The 22,215-nt window shown below is 41.9% G+C and overlaps 1 protein-coding gene across 1 annotated transcript; it reads right to left on the bottom strand.

Annotated features, from left to right (window-relative positions):
- Positions 1–4,932: 4,932 nt before the first annotated feature.
- Positions 4,933–13,348, bottom strand: LOC117744333 (spermatogenesis-associated protein 48). Its single transcript, XM_034552532.1, has 8 exons — positions 12,922–13,348; positions 9,482–9,515; positions 8,939–9,077; positions 7,417–7,484; positions 7,276–7,317; positions 7,072–7,179; positions 6,732–6,836; positions 4,933–5,047 (listed from the first exon to the last, which is right to left on the bottom strand). The coding sequence occupies exons 1-8, from the start codon at positions 13,346–13,348 to the stop codon at positions 4,933–4,935; spliced, it is 1,038 nt and encodes a 345-aa protein (XP_034408423.1).
- Positions 13,349–22,215: the final 8,867 nt, after the last annotated feature.

Genomic DNA, 22,215 nt, shown 5'->3' with positions numbered 1-22,215 from the left:
ATCTCTCTCTAGATATATCTATCTATATATAAATACATATATAGATAGAGAGATATATATATATATATATATATATATATATATATATATATATATATATATATATATATATATAATGTCCATCTCTTGCAGTCGCGTGGTTAAAGCCAGAGTAATGGGTGCCAATGTACTGCCTGAAATCATTAAAATAAATATAAATTGTTGATTAATATTGATGGAAATTCTGAATAAATAATGGATTACACCTCTAAAATTACTCATTATTGTCTATATCTGGCGGTTTGGATCTCTGCTGCAATTTCAAATTACTGATGCACTCAAAGCTCATACTATAGAGTTTTCTTCCCCTCGATGCTGATTAAGTTGCAATAGTTTGTACTTACTTTCCCAGAGTAAATTGTGTTTATACTCTGTGAATTTGTCTTCCACAGTTTTCTCTGCTTGTGACTCCCCCCCCCAGTATCCCACTGTCCACAGGCCCCGCAGAGCACCCTTATCTCAGGAGAGGCCGTGTGTTGCTGGATTGCTGAGTCACCTTTCGCGGGAGGCTGCCCTTATCTCCTAAGAAGCACAACATTCAGGCAGTTGGTTGCAAAAGGAGGAACTTTGGGCAGGAGCACTGAGGCCTGCTGTGTCTTCACGGCCGCATTACGGATTGCAGCAACGTTCGCCGACTTCCTCACAGCCGGTGCTCCATTTCTCTGTGAGAAAGGTCAGAGGCTGCGGGGTTGTGGGACGCACGGCGCAGGTGCGAAGCCAACGCTGCGGATCAAGGTCGAGCGACTCCTCCACACGGAAGGGAATGCTGGGACTGAAGTGTGACCCCCGCGCGCTATCAGCGAACGCAGGGGGTGTCCAATCGTGACTGTGGTCCACCGTTGCCCCGGCGATACTGTCCCCGGAGATACCGTCCCCGTCCCAATGACGCAGCAGCTTCACTCGCTGTTCAACCACTCAGTCAAGATTTTAGAGAAGTTGCCGCAGAGGTGGGATCAACACTCGCGGCTGGCTGAGTCGCCGATCGCCATTCCTAACGTGCGGTTTCTCCAAAACACAGTTGTATATTATTCATGTGGATATGGCGGCAAATTGATGCACATTTCTGCAGAGGGCTTCACGGTTTTATATGATCACTATTGCCGTTAAGGTTTTTACGACATGTAATCCACGGCTGCAAATCAAACTCAACGCAGCCCTCTGCTCCCCCAGGTTAATCCACAACCTGAAGCAAAGCCATGTCGCTGTAATTAATGTCATTACCTGGCAAGTCTCAAAACATCATCAGGCAATGTAGCCGCTCGACTACCGAACAATAGGCTCTGGCTGGTTCTTATTTCATGGATCTTTAAGCAGTATTCACTGTTTCACATTTGGAAGCACGGGCAGCATGTAACCCTTAATTGGTTTCAACACCTTAATAAGTCAAAGGCGTTCAAGACTGATAATCACATTAAATAGTCCAATTTATCTAAAAAGTCAATTGCAAAGTGAAAAACTCTCTTTCTTTAGGAATGCATTATGCTGCGAGGATGTCAGAGTAAATTAAATTCCCCTCTGCACACTAAAGCATCTATTTCCTTATGGTAATTATCTGCTGGAGTAGACGTGTCACTAGAAGGAGTCAGGCATGCTTGACATTTAGCCTTTTTATGGAGCAGCGATGAGTAAAAATTAAGATGAGGAAGAGGAAATTAATCTCCGGCCCAGGCAGGCATTGAGAGATCCTGGAGGATAGGGGCTGAATCAATCACGATGTTTGTGAGCCTGTTTTGAAAAGGAGCCAGTGATGAGATTCAGACCACAGGCTGGAACATCTGAGGAGGAGGAGGAGGAGGAGGAGATGGGGGGGGGGGGGGGGGGGGGGGGCATTTAAATAGAGTTGTGATTGCTATGGAGGAGCACGCCATTTTATTGGTTTAAAATAAACAACAAACATACAAACTTGGATTAAATGCCAATTTGAAAGAACAAAAAATGTGACATTTTGATGATTAAAGTTTTGAAAAGTAAAACAAGGCATCGATATTATCAAATGTGTTTTGTTGAAAGTAGTGAGAAATAGAAACAATAGAACAAGCCTAGAAATGTGTATTTCTTTGTTATTACACAGAAGCGAGTGTGTTTCCGGGCTGACGGTGCAGCATTAAACGTAAATCTCAGCATTATAATATGGTAATTACGGTTTTTTTTGAACGTCCGAGAATCAGGTGATTTTTAAGGTGTTACGCTGATAGTAGCATGTAATATTGTGAAAACATCGTTCCAGAATACCTCATTATTATCGAGTCATTTCAACCCAAATCATGTCACCATATTTCCAACCGTGCGATGGTAAACATGTTTTATTGTTCGCATTACCTTGTTACCAAAAATATAACCATTTCGTCTTGTTGTGATCTACCACCCGTTTGTTTTGGACCCTTTTTTTAACCCGTTATATACATTTCAGTCTAATGTTACCCATTGTTAATACCAAGTAATTACCTGGTTATTTCTTTGGTAATCACATGGCATTACATCATTCTTACCTTATTATGATCACACTATTAACCCACTATTACCATGTTATTACATAGCACTGATGTGGAGTGTTACCAAATGTTTTTTTATATCTGGAACAACAGCTAGGTGGACAGTGAGGTGCCAAAATGAGGATTTTCTTACTCTCATACAGAAGTTAGCTGTTGCCCAAAGCTGAAGCGTCAAATATAATACGCTGATACTGCTGTAACTGTGTAAAACATCTCCAAACAGGTGAAATAATGACCACTAATCAGTTGGAAAATGCTTAAGTTAACAGTAGCAGAGTCTGGTCCCTCCATCCCTAAACAAAGGGTCTCATATTGAATGCTGTCAAGTTTGTCGACCACATTAATTGGTGGTTACCAGACGTCGATCACCTCCTGAGCTGTTTGCTGATATCAGGCCAAAAGGAAGAGTGCACTCTCTAGATTTACTCCAAAGCAGACGAAACGACCAAATTGAACTAATCTACAGTGTATGTTGGTATGATTTATAACTCTGAACTGTTCATGGGGGACTTTCAAATCTTTTTGTGTTGTTCAGTAACACACTGCTATAAAGTGTTACAGTAATGTGATCGCTTTTTTCAGTAAAGGGTAGTAGCCTACATGGGTTTGCAATTGAAAATTCTGTTGCTACGTAACAATTATCCATATTATTGATATCAGCTCTCAGTGGTCCAGGGCATGTTAGCTTGACCCAGGGCCTGGAGGTGCGGGGAGGCCGTTAGCATCTACCAAAACAGGAGAAACAAGACTCCCGGTAACTCCAGTCTTTGTATTGAAACGTGTGTTCTTAGCTAACGTTGCCCATTGGCCTTGGGAGTCAGCTGAGTTGGAGGATGAGACTACTGCAGTGCTGCTGCATGCAGTCACTCAGCGAGCTGTCGATGGTTCGTTAATACTTCAAAACAAAAGGCGGACTGCTAAAAACTAAAAACAATGTATTGTCTTCAATTACTACACCAGAGTATGAGTCGAGGATTTGCAGTTGTTTAAAGTCACCTTTTTACGCGGCTGTACTGAGCAACGAAAAAGAAAAGGAACACCCTGACATGGATCGTGGTTATCTGGATCGTGGTCCATGCCTACTACTCATTATTCATATTCATGTAATGTTCATAGAATGAGTTGTAACTCTGTAACTGTTCATTCTGGTCACATGACATCTATTCATCTGTCCATCCGGGGGGAGGGATCCTCCTCTGTTGCTCTCCTGAAGGGTTCTTCTCTTTTTTCCCTGTGAAAGTTTCTTCTCTGTTTCTTTGGGGAGTTTTTCCTGACCCGATGTGAGGTCAAAGGTCAGGGATGTCGTATGTGTACCGATTGTAAAGCCCTCTGAGGCTAATTTGTAATCTTTTATTCTGGGCTACACAAAATAAACTGAATTAAATGAAATGAATGTAACTCATTATTTAAATTGTTGAGTAACGTTTTCAATGCGTAATATGTAACGAGTAATTGATTCATTTGATGAAAAAATTGACCCTGGTGATACTTTGAGTATGGACCATACTCTAGACTAAAGCGCTGGGTATTTTGGCCTCTGCTGCTTCAAATCTGACCATTATTTTGTATTAATGTCTCTTGTGAGTCCCCGAACCAGTATGGAAGTGCAATACTTAATCATCGAAGTGCCCCTTTAATGACATGTCGGGTAATTGGGACGTGGTTTAGTATTGTGATGCATCGACGATCACGCTATCAAATAGAAATCCATGTGCAATGTAAATCTAAACAAAATATAGATGAAGAGAAACAGGAAGACCAGCTCATCCCTATTTCCTGTCTAAGCGTGAAGCTGCACAAACCACAGACGTGAAGCTGGCCGACACTTCATAATAATGTACATTTGCATGACAGTCACATCTAGAGAAAAACTAACAGCACAAATGATATGTGCAGCGTAAACTGCAGACAGTCCAAATTAGCTTGGGTTAATACCAAAATGGGACTCATAATGCATCTCTTATACCTGCCATTGTTTTTTTATACTGTTAAATATGTAACATTAGTGCATTAAATCCTTACTTCCCTCAATATTTTCTGTTTGGTCCTTCTCTTTGCCCTTCATAAAACACAAAGTGTGTGGGCTGAAACACACACACACACACACACACACACACACGCACACACACGCACACACACACACACACACACACACACACACCACAGTGAGCGAGTCAGTGAGAGAGCGAATGTTTAAGAGGACAATGCGAGAGCTCACTACCCGGAGTTAGAAAACCACTCATCTAAATCAGGGAAATTATGATAATGGGGCCTCTCATTATTCTCCAACTCACTCCGAATCAGTCACTGACATCACATCATTATAGACGTATTCATACAAACAGATTGGATGGCATAAAAAGGGAAGCTGACACCTTCAAAACTTTCTCATCGGCTTTGTCTACTGCCTCCTCGCATGCTGGCGTGTGGCAGGAAGCGCAGGTCTCAGGAAGGGGTTGCAGGGGGTCACGGTGGTCACCATTCGAGACAGGGGCGCCGCATGGCCAAAAGTAGCACTGTGAAGGTATTAGAATTTTAAGTCAGTGAATTATCATTTGTTCTGGATCAAGTAAAAATGAAACGCCAAATAATGTAGACTGCTACAGGCTGACGCTTTAAAAAAAAAAACCACAGGCACTTATAGGCGAGCGTTGGCAAGCAGAACTCCAGAGGTCGTCTGACCGTTGCTGCAGACAGTTAATCAATCCAAGTGCTTGTCTTTTTTTCTCTGTTTTGGGGAAAAGAATATGGGAGGCTAATCAGTAGAGGAAACAGATCTCAGGGGCTGTCGGGCTCCAGGAAAATGGATCTAGGTTGTGAAAAACCACGATTACCACGAGCTGCTCTGGAATCAGCCATCTGGAGATGCCTGCTCCAAAAGCCGGTAAAGTTCGCTCAACTGGGGCCCGACTAGGAAACAGGTTTACGCCTCCTTAACAGACAGCCAGCACTCCCGGAGAGGAGGGATGTTTGCTCTACACAGCGAGGTGTGTTCAAAGTATTTATGTTCTTATTCATCTACCCTGACATTACCCCTGTTAAACTGACACATATTCTTTGTTATTTTTTTTTAAAAAACATTTTCTCAAAGGAAATATTCTCCATTGCTCTTGATGCCATTGAAGAAAATCGGAAACTCTGCTGTGAAGTCTCCTCTGCGCGAGAATGTTATTTTGCCCTCAAATTAACCTTCTTGTCATTTTCGCATCGGTTTTCCAAGACTTCCAATTTCCTTCCTGTCTGTCTTCGGGAATGACATCCATTGTTTTTAATCACTGTCTGGACATTTCCAATTAATGTAGCCTTTATCAACCGACCATTAACTTGTATCTCATCGGCCCACTCATCCTAAAAAAAAGATACAGATGTAGCTGATAGCTGATGCAAATGGGAAAAAAAGGGATGCCAGTCAAACACATAAAGGCACAAGCTTAACATAAAACAATTCTGAATGAAATTCAAAAATGGATCATTCCATCATTATTTATTTTTATTAATTCAACTAATTGTTTTTGTCTTCATCTTTCATGCCCATTTGCAAATACAACTGAAGGCAATATTTATAATTTAAGAAGAAGAAAAAAAACCATTCGACTAAATTTCTTTGTGCCTCTCGAGATTCAGGCTTAAGATTTCTTGGTGAGGATTGCAGTGATTGTCAAGAAGGTTTTCCTCTTAATGAAATCACTACTTCAAGTCATTTAACACTACAAATACAAAATAAGTGTAATAAGCCTGTTAAATTACATATGGGATGAAAAATGTACCAAACACTTTCAATTATTCATTTACTGAGTATAACCCACTGCAGTCTTGGTATTGAAGATGGTTAATCTGAGCTGTGCTTCATTCATAAATGAATAGCAATAATATATGAGCACATTTGTGTGGTGAAGTCAGCCTATAACCCGAGGCATGGTGTCAGTGGAGTGCATTAGAACGCCCTCCAGTGGACATTTGTGAGCCATCATATCCAATGTATTAAAAAATGAATGTGTATTGAAGCTATGAGTCGAGCTGGGAGACAGAGGATACAAAAGAATATTAAGAGGAAAGAAGAAGAAGAAAAAATTGAAGATGGTGACAGATTTATTAAATCATTGCGAGCAATGAATAAAGTAGTTTTTGCTTTGAGTGCTTTGAGGTCCTGGTTTATTTTGCTGCCTAAGGGGCCTCATAAAAGTTACTGTGAAGACTCACCCGGAGGAGCCTGCAGGACTGCAGACAGCTGGGACCCAGACTGCAGCATCAGGAGCAGAGTTAGCATAAGCAGCCTTGCCTGCGTATCCAGGGATGGTGGTTCGTCTGGCACAAATCACAAGTATACACATTATTGATCAGAATCCGTTGCAGGAGAATGAACACCGCCATGTGAGAGGAATGTTAAATAATACTATGTTTACAAATCTGCTTCAGTCACCCAGGGTGTAAGAATAAAACAAAAATATGTGTGCAAAATACATTTCATGCTGAATTAGTGGAGCTCTTGAGATCCTCCTGAATGTGTGTGTGTGTGTGTGTGTGTGTGTGTGTGTCTTACCGTGCTGTAGGCACGTATGGGGGCACGATGCTCCTCTTCAGGGTCAGCGGGCTAAAGTCTCCATCCATGTCGTCAATGTTCTGCATGTTCTCAGAGCCGATCGTACCACTGCGCACATGAAAACACACGGCCGGCTCGAGGGACACTGGGAAGGAACACTGTGAACCCAAATGTGGAAGACGTTTGGGGTGACCTCACACTCACGTGTACAGAGGGATTTGACCTGACCTCGGACATCCACTGCAGCTGGAAATAGGAGAGAGAGAGATTTTTTTGCTTTAAAGCCATGCGATCGCCATTATTTACTGCTCTTAAGACAGGAGAGACTGGTTGTTGGAAGCTTACAATGATACGGGCTTCCTGGCATCATGCCTCGATCGGAGCTGCTGCCTGCTCCACTCAGCTCCCATTGACTTGGAAAGGACAGTGACAGCAGATCTTTTATTATTATCGAAACAGCTTTATTAAGACACCGATACGCCCTCTCTTCACTGTGTAAACACACACAAATAGGTAGACACGTGACAATGTTGAGGTTGACGAACGCTGCATTCAGGATTGACTAGTAATAACTACAGCCATGAGTAATAACTTACTAATAATGCAGTTCTTAGTGCATTTAATGCATTTCAACTAATGCAGTTATTACTGCATGTGAGGTTCACACTCACCCACATTTCATTTGTTTTGCTGATTACTAGAGGAGCAAATATAAACCTCCCTCATGCAGTAAGTTATTACTGCATCAGTAATAACTTACTGCATCAGTAAATTATTACTACACACATTTGTAGACGTTTAAAGGACGAGTCTGGTATTGATATAGATTGTTCTTATTTTTAACAATTAAAAAGACCTAAAAACAACAATGTGTCACGGGTACTTCTGTTTTGTAGGCTCTCAGCCCATTGTTCCCACTGAACATGCCAATATTTAATAGACTCAATATAAAGTCACAAATATATTTCATTTGTAATTTCCTCAAATCGCTGGGCGCTGAGCGGCTTTGAGCACACATCACTCAAACATTAGTAAACAAGGCATTTTGTTGGGGACTACTTTCAGCCGTGGATTAATACACATTGTCACATTTTATTTTAGTGAGTAATGGCAGGAGGATGGTGTAAGGGGGATGGACTCAAAATGACCTGAAAGAAAATGTCACTCGGTGCAACAGTTCAGCTCATTGAAGCGTTTTAACCGTTTCTGAACGCCTATAGATGACTCATAAAGGATTATCTTGTCCCATCTTATCTCATGGCACAGAGGAATAAGCTACAACAAGGTTGGAGTGCCGTGCTTTGCGAGTACCAAGAGGTTTTCCAGTGGGGTGCTACACAAATCTAAACGACACAGTGAAAAAAGAAGAAGAAAAAAGACACACATACACGCACAACACAGTGTGCTTCCTTTGTGGCTGTCAAGAAGGAGTTGAAATTGCATAAAAATAACGACAACCAAGTCTATTCAAGTTGCCAAATCCTGCACACTGTCCCTTTAAAAAGGTGGAGTCGGTCATTCTGGAGGAAGATTGTTGATATCCAAAAAAAAAGAAAAAAATTAAAATAGATTTCTTTTTGGGAGAAAATAACAGGTTGTTTGTTATTCCAACTATAATTACATTCAGGTAACATAATTAGATTGATTTGTGTGATTTCCTTAAAAAACAGCCAGTGCTTAATTACTTAATTCTACTCTACGGAGCATTTTTGTCTCGGCCATGTTATATTTGCACCTCTAGTAATCAGCAAAACAAATGACATGTGGGTGAGTGTAAACCCCTCGGAGCCCACAGCTGCAGAGAAAGAAAACTACTGAGCTGCAGCCTTGGCAGAGTTTGTTACCGCTTGTCCTCCACGTGGCTCACCTGCCACAGGTGAGGTCGGCTACCGTAGCGCCTCGATGAGGTAAACTCCCTCACTGGGTCAGCCATTTTCCTCAGGGTTGTGTCTGGTGCCTTCAAGCGCCGGGGTAACTTTGAATCCCAACAAACGTCCTCATAACTCCTGCAAAGGAACGGAAGATACCGACAGTAAACATCAGAGCCGAGTGCCTTCAGTGAAATTGATTAACTTGATTCCTAAAAGTTCTTAGCTTTTAATTTGAATTCTTAAACAGCCCCCTGCGTATAGCACACAGAATATAAGACATCCTATTAACCGAGGAGCCAAGTCTTCCCAGAGGCTTTGAGAGAGGCCACAGTCCAGCTCCATGGTTTCATTAAGCAGGAATTAACACAACAAGGACACACGGCTCCCTGATGACACTTCATCGGAGCACACAGTCAAACCGACTCACTCTCAATAGCCCGCACAGCACAGGGACACATCCATAATGATTTATACGGGAGGTGAGCTTTGTTTAGCTTCACTTATGGAGAGGAGACTACTGAAGGTCAATGTGTTCTGACCTCTGTGTTGCAGAAGTGTATCTGAAGCGCTGAGCTGCCGGTGAGTTGTCTCTCCACAGCCTCAGATCAGAAGAGAAGATTTCCTTTAAAAAAAATATAGAGATATATATATATATATTATTTAGTTATATCGTCAGTGGTTTCATTTGGCGTAAGAGATTAGGTTGAAATATGCTAATTGGTCACACATTTGTTTCTGTATTTTATTATTTTTATTAATACGTGTATTTCTTTTTCCCCCCCTGCACCATATTAAAACCCATGTACAAATTAAACATCTCTCCCCTCACTTAAAATCTCATAGAAGTAGACCATCCGTTTTTAGTATAAACAGCATCCTCTTATAGGTCTGCAACGACTGCCAATCTGACATCCATCTGCACAAATGTACCCTGCAGTAACTGTAAATGAACAACAAGATCAAGATAGAAAACAACAAATGTCGAACAGATGTTAGGACATCGAATAAAACGAGGCTCAGCGTCTACGGCTACGCTAGCGGCTCTGTGAGGCTGTACTTTGAGCACGCACACACACACGCACACACACACACACACGCACACGCACACGCACACGCACACGCACACGCACACGCATCTGTATGAGTCAATCAGACAATTCAACATTCGACACTCTCCTCCCACGTCTCAAACTGCTTAAATACAGATATGAATCAAACCTCCATTCACCAGACAACTCTTCACTACAGCTGAGTGCTGCAAAGCTTTCTCCTAAAACCATAATAATGTATTTTACTGTCATTTTGATTTTCCGGACTCGGAAAAAACAAAAAAAAATACGACATGATTATGTTCTCAAAGTGAACACCTGCCTCCATGGCAGCGGGCTAATGTGATGCTTCTTCATGTGTGGTGAGACCCAACGTGTTTATGGAATACTATTTCATACTTAATATGTTAGTGCTGGCGGCTAAGCGACTAATTGACCAGGAATCCGATGAAATTAAATATTAACTATCGTTTTCCAGAAACCAAGCCAGCGTTAGGTTTTTTTTGGCACATTTTCCACGTCACTGCGGTCAATTGAATGTATAAATTAATGCGTGTTTATGTCTTCAGAAGCAGGGAAAAATAAGTAAGATAAAAACAAGGATCTGTTGGAGTCCATATTTAGGAAACACATGCTGTTATACATAGTAGCACTTGTAGAAAAGCTCATCACCCACCTGAGGTCCAGTGTGTTTAACAGTGAATCTGCTGTGTGCCGTTGCTTTAGCCGGTGAGTGTGGTTGAACTTCACCAGGATCAGTCGGACCTTAGGATGAAACGACAGCTACTGAGTCTCTGGGAAATATGCACAGTAGTAACTGCTCTCCAGGCAAAAATCAAACACGGGCCCTTTTTGACCCTTCTTCCTCCCACTCCGCGACTTGTGTATGAAGCCCGTAGCCTGAGAGTAACCACAGGGTGTAGAGAACACAGCACCCTGCAAATGGCAGTTAAATAATACAATGTCTTTGCACGAATACCAACTACATTACATTACATTACATCACATGTCATTTAGCTGACGCTTTTATCCAAAGCGACTTACAATAAGTGCATTAAACCATGAGTCTAAACTCAGAACAACAAGAAACAAGAAAGTACAATTTCTTCAATAAAGTTAAACTACAAAGTGCTATCAGTAAGAGACATTTAAGTGCTACTATGGCGCTACCTTCCCTATTCAAGGCATATGTGTTTTTAGTTTGTAGAGACTTTCTGCTGTCCTGATGTCAATGGGGAGCTCGTTCCACCAATGAGGAGCCAGCGCAGCAAACAGTCGTGACTTTGTTGAGTGTGAACTACCACTCTTGTCACCCATTACGGGGTGATCCCAAGGTCTCAATTGCAAGAGATCGGTATTGGCTAACAAACTGAGATGGACGTTTCAATTCAGCCAATGTGAAGATAGCAATGTCTAAAGCCTGTCTGCAGCGGCCGATTTGATGGCATGGCATAGGTCAGGAGAAGTAGAACATCTGGAGACTATAAGCTGTAGGTGGTTTATTTTTACATATTGCATTTAACATACTTGTTTTCTTCTTCTTCTTTGACATGAGAAAAAAAAGCATTGCTTAGAAGATTAATCCCCTGAAAGGTGCATAATAGGCCCTTTTCACAGTAGCCATGTTGACATATAATGTAAGGTAAACACAGGGGTAATTGATTAAATAAATGAAGGTGCCATTCCATTTATTGTGTCACAGGCGTACCAGTGAGCCAGCATACAGGATGCTGTCCTGACAAGCCTAAACGAAGCAGGACCATAATTAATGTTATTAATTACACCTGTGTTTACCCTGACACGACACGTCAAAAGATTTGAATAAGAAAGCATGCGCGGCCGGCCCTCATACGTAGACAAAGGGAAACGCCTCGATAACAACACACCGAGAGGGAGCGCGACTTCATATTCTGCCCAGGTAGCCATATGTATATATTTACATAACTAGCTATTCATTGTTTGCTGTCAGCTTAATGTAAGCTGGTCTGTAAGCTGAAGAACATAGATAACGTTATACGCAGGGTGAAGGTTAGCCGTTTGTCAAAGTCCTCAAATCAACTTCCTTTGGATATTTATCCGTGGAACTGCAATAAAAGAACAAATGGCAAACAAATGCAGAATTAAACCAATATACACAGAACTAAAAAACATTGATAGAAACTGAAGATGCAGAGTCACGTGGCTGTAACTTAGCTTACTTGCTAAAAGCCAACATTACGTTAGCTATCAAGTAGCTCAACTTGAGACTCATTTTGCCACAAAATACAGCAATTATATCCTGCTTGCACTGTCCAATATTTAATTGAACAAAGTGCTAACGTGTAGTGTTCAAGGTGACAGGCAAACAGATCTATTTAAGCATGAGAAGCAGTCACCCTGCTTCATAAACAATGTGCCTCCACCAACACTACTGCTGTTGAATGGCCAGCAGAGGGCGCTGCAGCACCCACAATCTTATTGAACAAATGTAAATGCACACTAACAGACAGCAGAACAATGAAGGCAACACAACTATTATTTTGTTCATTATTAGACATCAAGGGATGCATTTGAGGAGTTTTAACAGTGGCAACATACTGTTTTTCAGGATCATGTTAGTCCTTTTCTATTTTGTACGCATTTGATATGTTCATGTGCTATGTTTTTTTATCTTACCTTTTTTTAAAATCTCTAATATTACATTTATTGTTATCTAAGGAAAGCAAGGAATATTTACATTTGAGAAGCTGAAGCCAGAAAATGGGCTCTAGTCTAGTTTCAGTGTGAGTGTTAGGGGCCCTGGAGCAGTTGCCCTGTAGGTAATCCAGCTTTGACTACTCTCCAGCAGATACACCGTCCAACCTGGACCGGATTTGACATCACGGTTGGCAATGCATACAAGTATTAATATCAATGGTGTTGTATATAGATATAATCTCTGGTTTCTTTACCACTGAGTCTTGCTCTCAAGACTGCATCAGGGATCCTCCTTGAATTCCAGGCTTTATCTTGGCTCAGGTCGACCCAGATACCAGAAGGGTTTGGAGCTGTTGGTGGCCTCTCCCGGAAACCTGGAGGCCCCCGCAGAGCAGAGGCCACATGCTGAAAATCGATGAATCTCTGTCGACCCCTGACCCCCAGGGCCACCTCCGCTCCGGCGCTCAGCTGACCGCAGCAAGGATCCAGCAACGGGACGTCGTCTCGTAAAGGAGCCAGGTTGACATGTTGCTCAGCAGGGGGCTGACATCTAGCAAAAGGTGAGTCAGCGCGCCCAGTTTCCAGTCCACCACCACCAGCACCGTACAGGCTGGAGTTCAGCCGTCTGATGGCATGCAGCTCTGCAGAAAACGGCTTGCGGGGATCCAAAACTGCTGCCATTATTGCCAGGGGAGAAACTCAGTGTGTGTGTGTGTGTGTGTGTGTGTGTGTGTGTGTGTGTCTTATCTGTGTGTGAGGTTGACACAGCACGTCACAGATGTGCTGTGTCAACCTCACACAGGCATAATGATGCCGTAAGCTTGGTTGCCCAGAGACCGTCATTCTTTGCTGCTCAGATCAAATTACTGATATGCAGAGAAGCAACATGACCTGCTGGCAGTGGAGGAGTGTAGCTCCACATACCTTAGCATAGCTAACGTTTATTCTGTATTTGTTATAACAATGGAGAACGAGGATGTAATAAACATCCCCGGGATCTGTTTTGGATGCCGCAGCCCAATAATTCATGGAGAGAATTCGTGACAAATAATGCTTAGTCCGAGCTGCTGATTCTGGCAACTTACAACAATTTATCACACTGACCAAATAAACATGTTTTGTCAGTCGTCAGGGGCGCCTATTGTCCCTTACTGCGCTCCAATGTGTTTTGGTGACAAATAATAATGAGAGCTCTTTGCCCCGCCTCATGGTTTACTGATCTGACCCTCCCGAGAGAATGCTACATTACTTCTTGTGATGCGTTATGAATTGTTTATTTTCTTCAAGAAGAAAAAAATCGTCTCTATAGATGATAGCAGTTGTTTGTTTTTCCTCCAAAAGACCAGTAGATGGAGCAATAGAGCCGGTGTTATCAGATGGCAACACAGGCCTGTGTACGTCCAGTTTGAATGAATGAGAGTCCACAAATATCACAGCAAAAATATAAATCCCTGTTGCAATATTCTGATAAATTATGCAATTAAAAATACCAGCACAACATGGTAACCATAAATCCAATGCTGAAAACCCCTAGGCAAATGTGTGTGCATGCCGGCTAAACAACGACAACCAGGAGGGGTGTTGGTCGACTTCCAATGTAAACTGTGTTTTTAGAATTGACGGTAAACAAAATGAAAAATTATGTAAATCACAGGGATGTAACGGTGTAATCTGGCGAATGCACTGGCTTGAAAGAGCCGTCTTGTATTTACTGGAGCAAAAGAGCTTCAGTGCCTATTAATTAGTTTGCTTGGGCTGTCTGAAGTGTAATGTGCAAATGTAAACATTCCACATAACTATACTGCTTAGGCGCACATACTAAAGATGGATATGCATGCTTTATATAAATAGTGAAAGCACCACGGTTAGGTGGCGTTTTTCTTGAGAGGATCCATGTTAATGTGTCCGTGGCGATGATGGTGATGCTTGCTGATAGATGATTTTTACTCAGGCTGTCATTAGCAAATGTAAACACCCAAGAGCGGTTTAAAAGGATGTGTTAAAAATAGCCTAATTAGAGTTATTCTGATAACTGAGTGGTGAATATGCCCGACTCTCACACAATGTTCCTCCACAAAAGGAGAGCACAAATGACACTTGTGAGATCTTATGTGAGCTCTCCAGATAAAAAGGAAGAAAAAAAAAGAAAAAATCCCACCATTTGCATCAGTCTTATGGCTAATGAGAGCTGTGCTGATTGTACTTTCACACATGTCTAACGAATGAGGTTATATAGGTCCAGGGGTCTACATGATTTATTGCATTTCGAGTCCATTCATTATTCCCAAATCAGTAATTCATCACTACACAATATTATATTCACATAATGCTTTGTATCCCAATTATTTTAATGTTGTTGCAGGAATTTATATACCAGCCTGAGACAACCGTACTTTTCGGCAGGGAATCAGACATTGCCGGATTGAGGAGTCATTACCATCGGAGCCGCCCTTGTTACTGAATCCTCCTTTATTAGTCAGCGTATCTGCCGTTCTCCAGACTCCTCCACAGTCTCGGAAATGATTTAAATCGCACACATTGTGCCCGTGGTGCTACGTCCAGTGTTACAGTGCAGCAGCCATTCATTTGTACAGGCTGCACTCATCAGAGGGAAACTGTTGCTCTGGATTAAGAGGCATTGTTGCTGCTGCTGCTGCTGCTGCAGAGGGTCATCAAAGCAAAGTCACATTGGTAGTGTTGTGGCTGAAGACAATATGGGCTGATGTGCTCTGGCAGGGCATTATTTTTGGTAATCAGACAACGAGGTTGAGGGTGACCCGGGATGACACCTCGGGATCTGACAAGCAGGGCCGGGAGGAGATATGGCTGCGGGGCGCGGGGAATGGGCAATGGATCATCCACGAGTGCAGAGGACGCTCCAGAATGGAGATGGACAGCATCCTTCATTACAACCTGTGCTTTGGGAATCAGCGCTTCCAGAAATTAAACAGATGACTGACCGATATTATTGTTTGCAGTTGTTCATGTCATTTCTGTTTACAGTTTTTGATGCATTAGGCGTCTGCAGATATCTTTGGGGCTATAACTTATGAAAGTCATACCCCCATGTAAATCCGTTTATTTGTATGCCTATGCATGACAATCCAGTTCATAACCGAGAACCTAATCCATGTCCGATGCTTTGCCTAATGCATCCACTTCTGGGATTATGTCCGTATGTCTCGTAAACTGATGAAAATGCATGATCGCATTTATAGCATAAGGGTCTTAAGTCATAGCTCATGGGTCATATTCATCACACGGAATTGATGAGCGCCCCGAGGACCGTGCACGCATTGGATTAGAGGACAAATTGGCCCAAGTGAACTGTGCCTCGTGCTGTGTGCGGCACCCTCAACCGTTTGGATGAATCCAAGCAGAGTGCAGAGATGAAGCCCCCACGAGCAGCAGGGGTAGCCATGTCCTCAGAGAGTGGCCCGAGGCTTCATTGTAGTGCTGCTTCCCTTCCCTCGGTTGCTGCAGCTCGCCGCTTGTCACACTCACTTAGCTCAATGAAGTAATGAATATGCCGCTGTACATTTTTCATGAGGGTGGTGGGAGGGGTGGGGGGGGATCTGCTCTTTTCATAAAGCTTTTAATGTGGAGGTTTTCACACACACTCTTCCCCCGCAAAGCACCCTGCGGGCTATCATGATGCTGCATGAGCATGATGTTTAATGTTAACTTTCCCCAGGGGAGAGTCAGCTTAATGACATGTCACTTTCTGTGATGAATATGTTGACAACAGCAGCTATACAAGCAGCTGTAAATCACGAGTGAGTTGGGATAACAGTCCCTGTCTTCCTTGCAAATAAGACAGGGACAGTACAATATGAGATAACTGGTTTCTGTACAGTGAGTCACCCATTCAGGTCCCACATCATTATAGTAAGTCTCACATCATTATAGTAATTAATTAGATTACAAGGAAGCACACCCATGAGCTTCCAGAAATGGATGACTATTAAGTGTGAAAGGGAGAAATAATGATCCAAGGATAAATGCTAATGAACAAAAGAAAGAAAAAACCCAAATGACAACGGTTTAGCATTTTAGTAACTATTTCATAAGAACTATTTGAACATGCATGGACACAAATGATGACTTTACTGCCCATAATGGTGTTTTAAGTCGGTGATTCCCAACCAGGGGTACTTCTGTAGTTTCAAAAAAAGGTTTCTGGAAAGTTTGTTATAGTTTTTGTTTTAAGGAACCAACTTTCTCCTCCGGGATGCTTTATGTTTATTGATGACTTTTTAACATTTTTATTTAAAAGAATCACCCGAACCTTGACATGGAACAATCAACCTCCCCCTTCATTGTAAACCTTCTGATTGTGGCTGTTTTTTCAGCTCTCTTGCACTGCCCCACCCTCGCCGGCTCTAGGGACCGCCTGTGGTACAACAGTATAAGTAATGGATAAACAATGTAAAGATAAATATTTAGCTCAAACTAATTAGATGGTTTAATGGTCCAGATTCGGCCACTTCATCAAACCAATCTCAAAATAGACTGTAGATTGTATGGGAAAAGAATACCTGACATATATCTGATAGAGATGTAGGGGTCCGTCCAAAAGGTCGGGCACCACAGCTTTACCATCTTTTCTGTATCATTTAGGGATTCTTTGGTGTCAGGTGGCGTACACCACTCCACAAATGTGCTGATGGATCTGTGCGCAAACACACCTCTGATTCTCAATTAGAATGAGACATTAGGTAAAGAAACACTGAGGGTAATGGACTTTCTCTGTTGCTCAGACCTTGGTGTCCATTATTAAACCGCGTTGCCCACCTCGGCTGTTTCCATTCCATTGAGGCTTAAAACGGAGTAAAGAAACCACAGAGTCTGAACCTCCATTCCCTCTCTGCCCATGAGGCTTTTTATGTTCTTTGTGAGTCCAAAAAAAGCAAGAAAACTATTTATGGTAGCTTGTTTGCTGTCTTCTCTCCAGTTTTCACAAACAAAATATCCCATAGGAGTGTACAGCAGCGCCGCGTGAGCCAGTGGCGAAGACATTCACGGGGCACAGTATGTATCAAGACCTGGATGATGAATTACCATACGAGGGCTGCATAAAAAAAGAAGAATACCCCAGGATGAATGTTGTGCTGCAAATACAAACACTTGGTATTCCACAAGGCCGACACAAAAGCTGCTCCCTTTATGATAACCCTAACAATCCACAATACTATCTCCCGCCTGACAGCAACTTATGCAGATGTGCGTGGCTCAGCAGCGCTCTGCTGAATTGAGCCCCACTTGAAAAGTGTTCAGCAAGCAGGTCACATTGGCGGAGGCTGTTGTGGACGAAATGCTGAAAACGTTGTCCTCCAAGATGCTCCGAGCCATGTGACTCACCGGGCCTATAACAGCCTGTGATGGATGGGGCGAGATTGAACCTGCAGTCACCTATCTAGCCCGTGTCATTTAGAGAAAATACGGGATTTGCTTCGATTGCTTTGTAACGCTAATACAAAGCCCAGTTAGGTGTGTTCCTGTCCTTCTAAGACTCCCGTAATCTAAGCAGATGTGTCACAGTGTGAGATGTAGAAACGGGGGAGACAATAGTCTCACCCTCATCGGGAGGCAAGCACGAGGCAGGGAGGTGAAATTGAAAATGTGAAAGTCTGGCTAATGGCAGAGGAGGAGTGCTGGAGATATAATACCAAATCTATAAAGGACAATTTCAGGCCCGAGACTCTGGAGACTTAGGCGCTCAATCATGAAGTGATTCACTCAGGTTGATCAAAGAGCGTCCTAATCACATGGGAATGTTACATGGGGCTCAAAGGACGACTCGCAGAACTGTCAGGAGATTCAAAGCTGGATTTAATGGATTTGAGGTGATGTGCTCAGAAACCATTTCAGAAGGTACAAATAGAATCCTCAAAGGGTTTTTTACCAGCATTTAGCTGCTGTCCGGTGGAATTAATGTTGAGGACGGGGGAATCTGGAAGAGTCAAGAAGGCGAGAATTCACTCTGTAGTCTCGCAGCAGAAAGTCAAAGAGTTGCAAATCTACTAATGAAGCGCGCCGATGATAACAGACCCATATTTAGAAGAAGGCCTAAATGCACTTACAGATAACAAGCCTTCTTTTTATTTAAAGGGATTTCTGGTTAAAAGCTCAGCGCTCCCTCTGAAATCGTCACAACATTATGAGAAAGGGAATTCTTCATGCAGCCGTATTAGATGAGATATGAGAGCTGCGTGAGCTGCTTTCTGAAGACCTTTGCTTATTTCCTTTCCTCGTGGACCAATTTCACCCCCGTCAAATCATTGTCTCACAAAGCGTTTATTGCATTTCACAAGATGGCAGACAGACATTGACGCAGGATTGCAGATGTGTATGTAAAACCATGAAAATAAACCTGTGCCTTTTAAAACTTCAGAGTACAGTAAAAATTGAAGTGTTTTGATCAAAAACTTCAAATAAATAGCATCTCCACTCTGAACCGTGAGGACAAACCAAGCTGTGAAATCATTCATATTAAGTCTTGACATCTCACTTGTTCTATATTTTGCACTGTAATATGACATTATCACGTATTATCATTTTAGAAGGCTCAATGGGGCTTTTCAAATTCCACTGCAATAAAGGACTTTATAAGATTTTGGAGAAATTGGAAATATTCATCTTGGTATCTTCCCACAAGCATGTGTAGTTAACTATTTACATGGGTTTCAATAACTTTGTACTTTGACATTATAACGTATTATCATTTTAGAAGGCTCAATGGGGCTTTTCAAATTCCAATAAAGGACTTTATTCATCTTGGTATCTTCCCACAAGCGTGTGTAGTTAAGTAATTACATGAGTTTCACTGGCTGAGAAACTTATCAAAGAAAGGACAAATGTATCACGAAATGCTATACGTTGATACAAATACATCAGCTATGGACAAAAAGAAAGTCTCCTCAGTTATTATTCATTTTTCTTGATCCTTTTCTGAAGTCACACAATCTCACATCCTGAGACTTCATAGAAAAGCATGTGGCAACTCTCACAATTAGTATGTTAAGTGACTTAAGTGTATCTATTCAGTTTAACCCTTAAATACATACCTCCATTTTAAGACAGTAACACAGACAAAGCCACTAATTAAAATAACATTGCTTGTAACTTTTCAGAACATAACACATGTGATTGACTCAACAGTGAAATATTGCATCTACTTTGGTGCCTGACACTGAAACCAAATGTGTAATATTAATAAATAAACACCACATCTTGCGTTCATGACTGACTGAATCAAAACTGATTCATCCATCATCTAAAAGGGCGCCTGTGATTGAATCTTTGTTGATTTTGATGTTTTAATATAATTAATTAATGATTATTTATGGAATGATTTTATTTGCCTTTCTGTAATTGTATGTAGCTGTAAAGCACTTTGAATTGCCTTGTGTACGAATTGTGCTCTATAAATAAACTTGCCTTGCCTTTTGGAACCTCACATTAATTAACGACAATAAACATTTTAAAGTTTTTAACTGTATGTATGTATATAAACACTTTCAAATGATAAACATGTTAAGTGAAGTACAATACTGCGACCTGCAAATTAAACAGTGAGTAAAATACTTCCAGAACATGCAATATTAATGCAATGTGATTTGACACGCGTCGAAATCCTCTTCAATGTGAACTTGATCTTTTCTTTGTCTCGGACTCTCTCTGTGGAGACCTTCTAGTCAGGCCGTCAGCTTTTATGATGAATAGATTTGCATTGATAAAGCGTCTCTCTCATCATCTGACCACTCAAAGCACTTTACACTGCACGGCTTATTAAATTGCACCAATCCTGAAAAGAAACCCATAAAAGGTTCCCTTTCAACAAAGAAGATGAACATGTTTCAGAAGAATTCTGCTTGATGTCAAACTATCCTTGTTTTGATTGGCATATAAAGGATGGATATAAGTTTTTTAATTTGAGCATCGGTGACACATAAATAGTACAGCTGAGAGGCCTGAGCTGTTGCTTTATTCAAAATAATGTGTGTTCCCCCAGTGCTTATTGATAATATTTTGGTAAAAACTAAATTTATTGGTTTTGGCGTACAGGGTAACGAGTTGTCCGGGGATGTCGTATGTGTACATATTTTGGGCTATATAAAATAAACCTAATTTAATATACAGTGTTATTATCTCTTACCGTTGCATAGTCACATAAATGTGTGTGTGAATATAGCAATGGCTGCGTGCCATTAGGCCGAGTCCTCTTTTAGCTTGTTATGTTCATGCTCCGATTCTGCTACTAAATTATTTGACTGATCACAAAAAATATATATTCCTCATCATCACTTCGGCGACGTCGTTATTTTCAAAGTTACCGTCAATAGCCTGCAGAATCAAGGACAGTGCCGATTGGACAGGGTCAACACAAACAAACGTCCCCATCATTTTATCTGTGATGAATTAATAATAGAGAGCGAAAACAGGAAAACACATAACGCACCGTGAACAACTAAATAGGTTTCTAAAGCTTCCAGAGAAAACATTTCAGCATCGGTTCTTTTCAGGAAATTGGTGAAACAAGACTGAAGCCCACTGGATTCATTTCTCCAGGGAAGGTGGAGAGATTTTTTACATCACCTGCACTGGTCGGGGAAAGTTAATCTTCCCCAGAGTGAATGGTCGTTTTTCACTTTGCAATAATTACGGCGACATTTTCCTTCTGTTTAAGTAGCTCCTGTAATTTAATTCCCGTCCAGGGCCACATCCTTGTGTTTCTAAGTGAGTTCTTTCCTTCTACTTTTTTTTTTTAATGTCTTTTAATCTGCTCAGTGTGAAGAGATGGGAAATGTTGTGACTAGTCATACAGAATGTCCACGTCTTTTACAGACCCCAGCGTATCGTTTTTGTGGTAGTTAAACTGACGTCTGGATTGATGAGGTAAATTACATAGTGGAGTGTACAACCATGCCAGCACCACCGACGCTATGCTACTGTGAACAAGCCCTGATAACACTAATAACTCGGTTGTGAAGGGCTTTGTAGGGGATGAGTGGAGCCAGTGGAGGACTGGGGTGATGTGGTGTCTGAGTGAAAGAAAGAAATGTACACTTTTATTGATCCCCGTGGGGAAATTCTTCTCTGTATTTGACCCACCAACTGGGGGTTCAGTGTCTTGCTCAAGGACACTTTGACATGCAACTATGGGGAGATCGGGGATCGATCCGCCTACCTTGTGGTTCCGGGGCGACCACTCTCCCCCATGAGCTACATCCGACCCCCAAGAGTGGGAGACCAGTTCTGGATGTATCGTAGTTTGTTGATGATTTTGGTGGATAGGATGCTGCTGCAGTGGTCCAGCGTGGATGAGTGTTACAGCAGCTGAGGAGGAGAGGGAGGGGGAGGGGCGTAGACGGGCGACGGTTTTATGATGAAAGAAGGCGTTTTTTGTGATGTGCTTGATGTGGGATTTGTCACTGTTGAGTTTGAGGGAAGTTGGCTTGCATCCAGGTCTTTATATCTGTGAGGGCGGGTGTGATGGAGTTGGTGGAGATGTAGAGCTGTGTGTCGTCGGCGTGGAGACCGTGGTG

The sequence above is a fragment of the Cyclopterus lumpus genome, chromosome 15, assembly GCF_009769545.1.
Source record: "Cyclopterus lumpus isolate fCycLum1 chromosome 15, fCycLum1.pri, whole genome shotgun sequence".
NCBI classification, from domain to species: domain Eukaryota; kingdom Metazoa; phylum Chordata; class Actinopteri; order Perciformes; family Cyclopteridae; genus Cyclopterus; species Cyclopterus lumpus.
The sequence above is the reverse complement of the archived record's forward strand: the minus strand, read 5'-3'. Positions and strand labels throughout refer to the sequence as shown.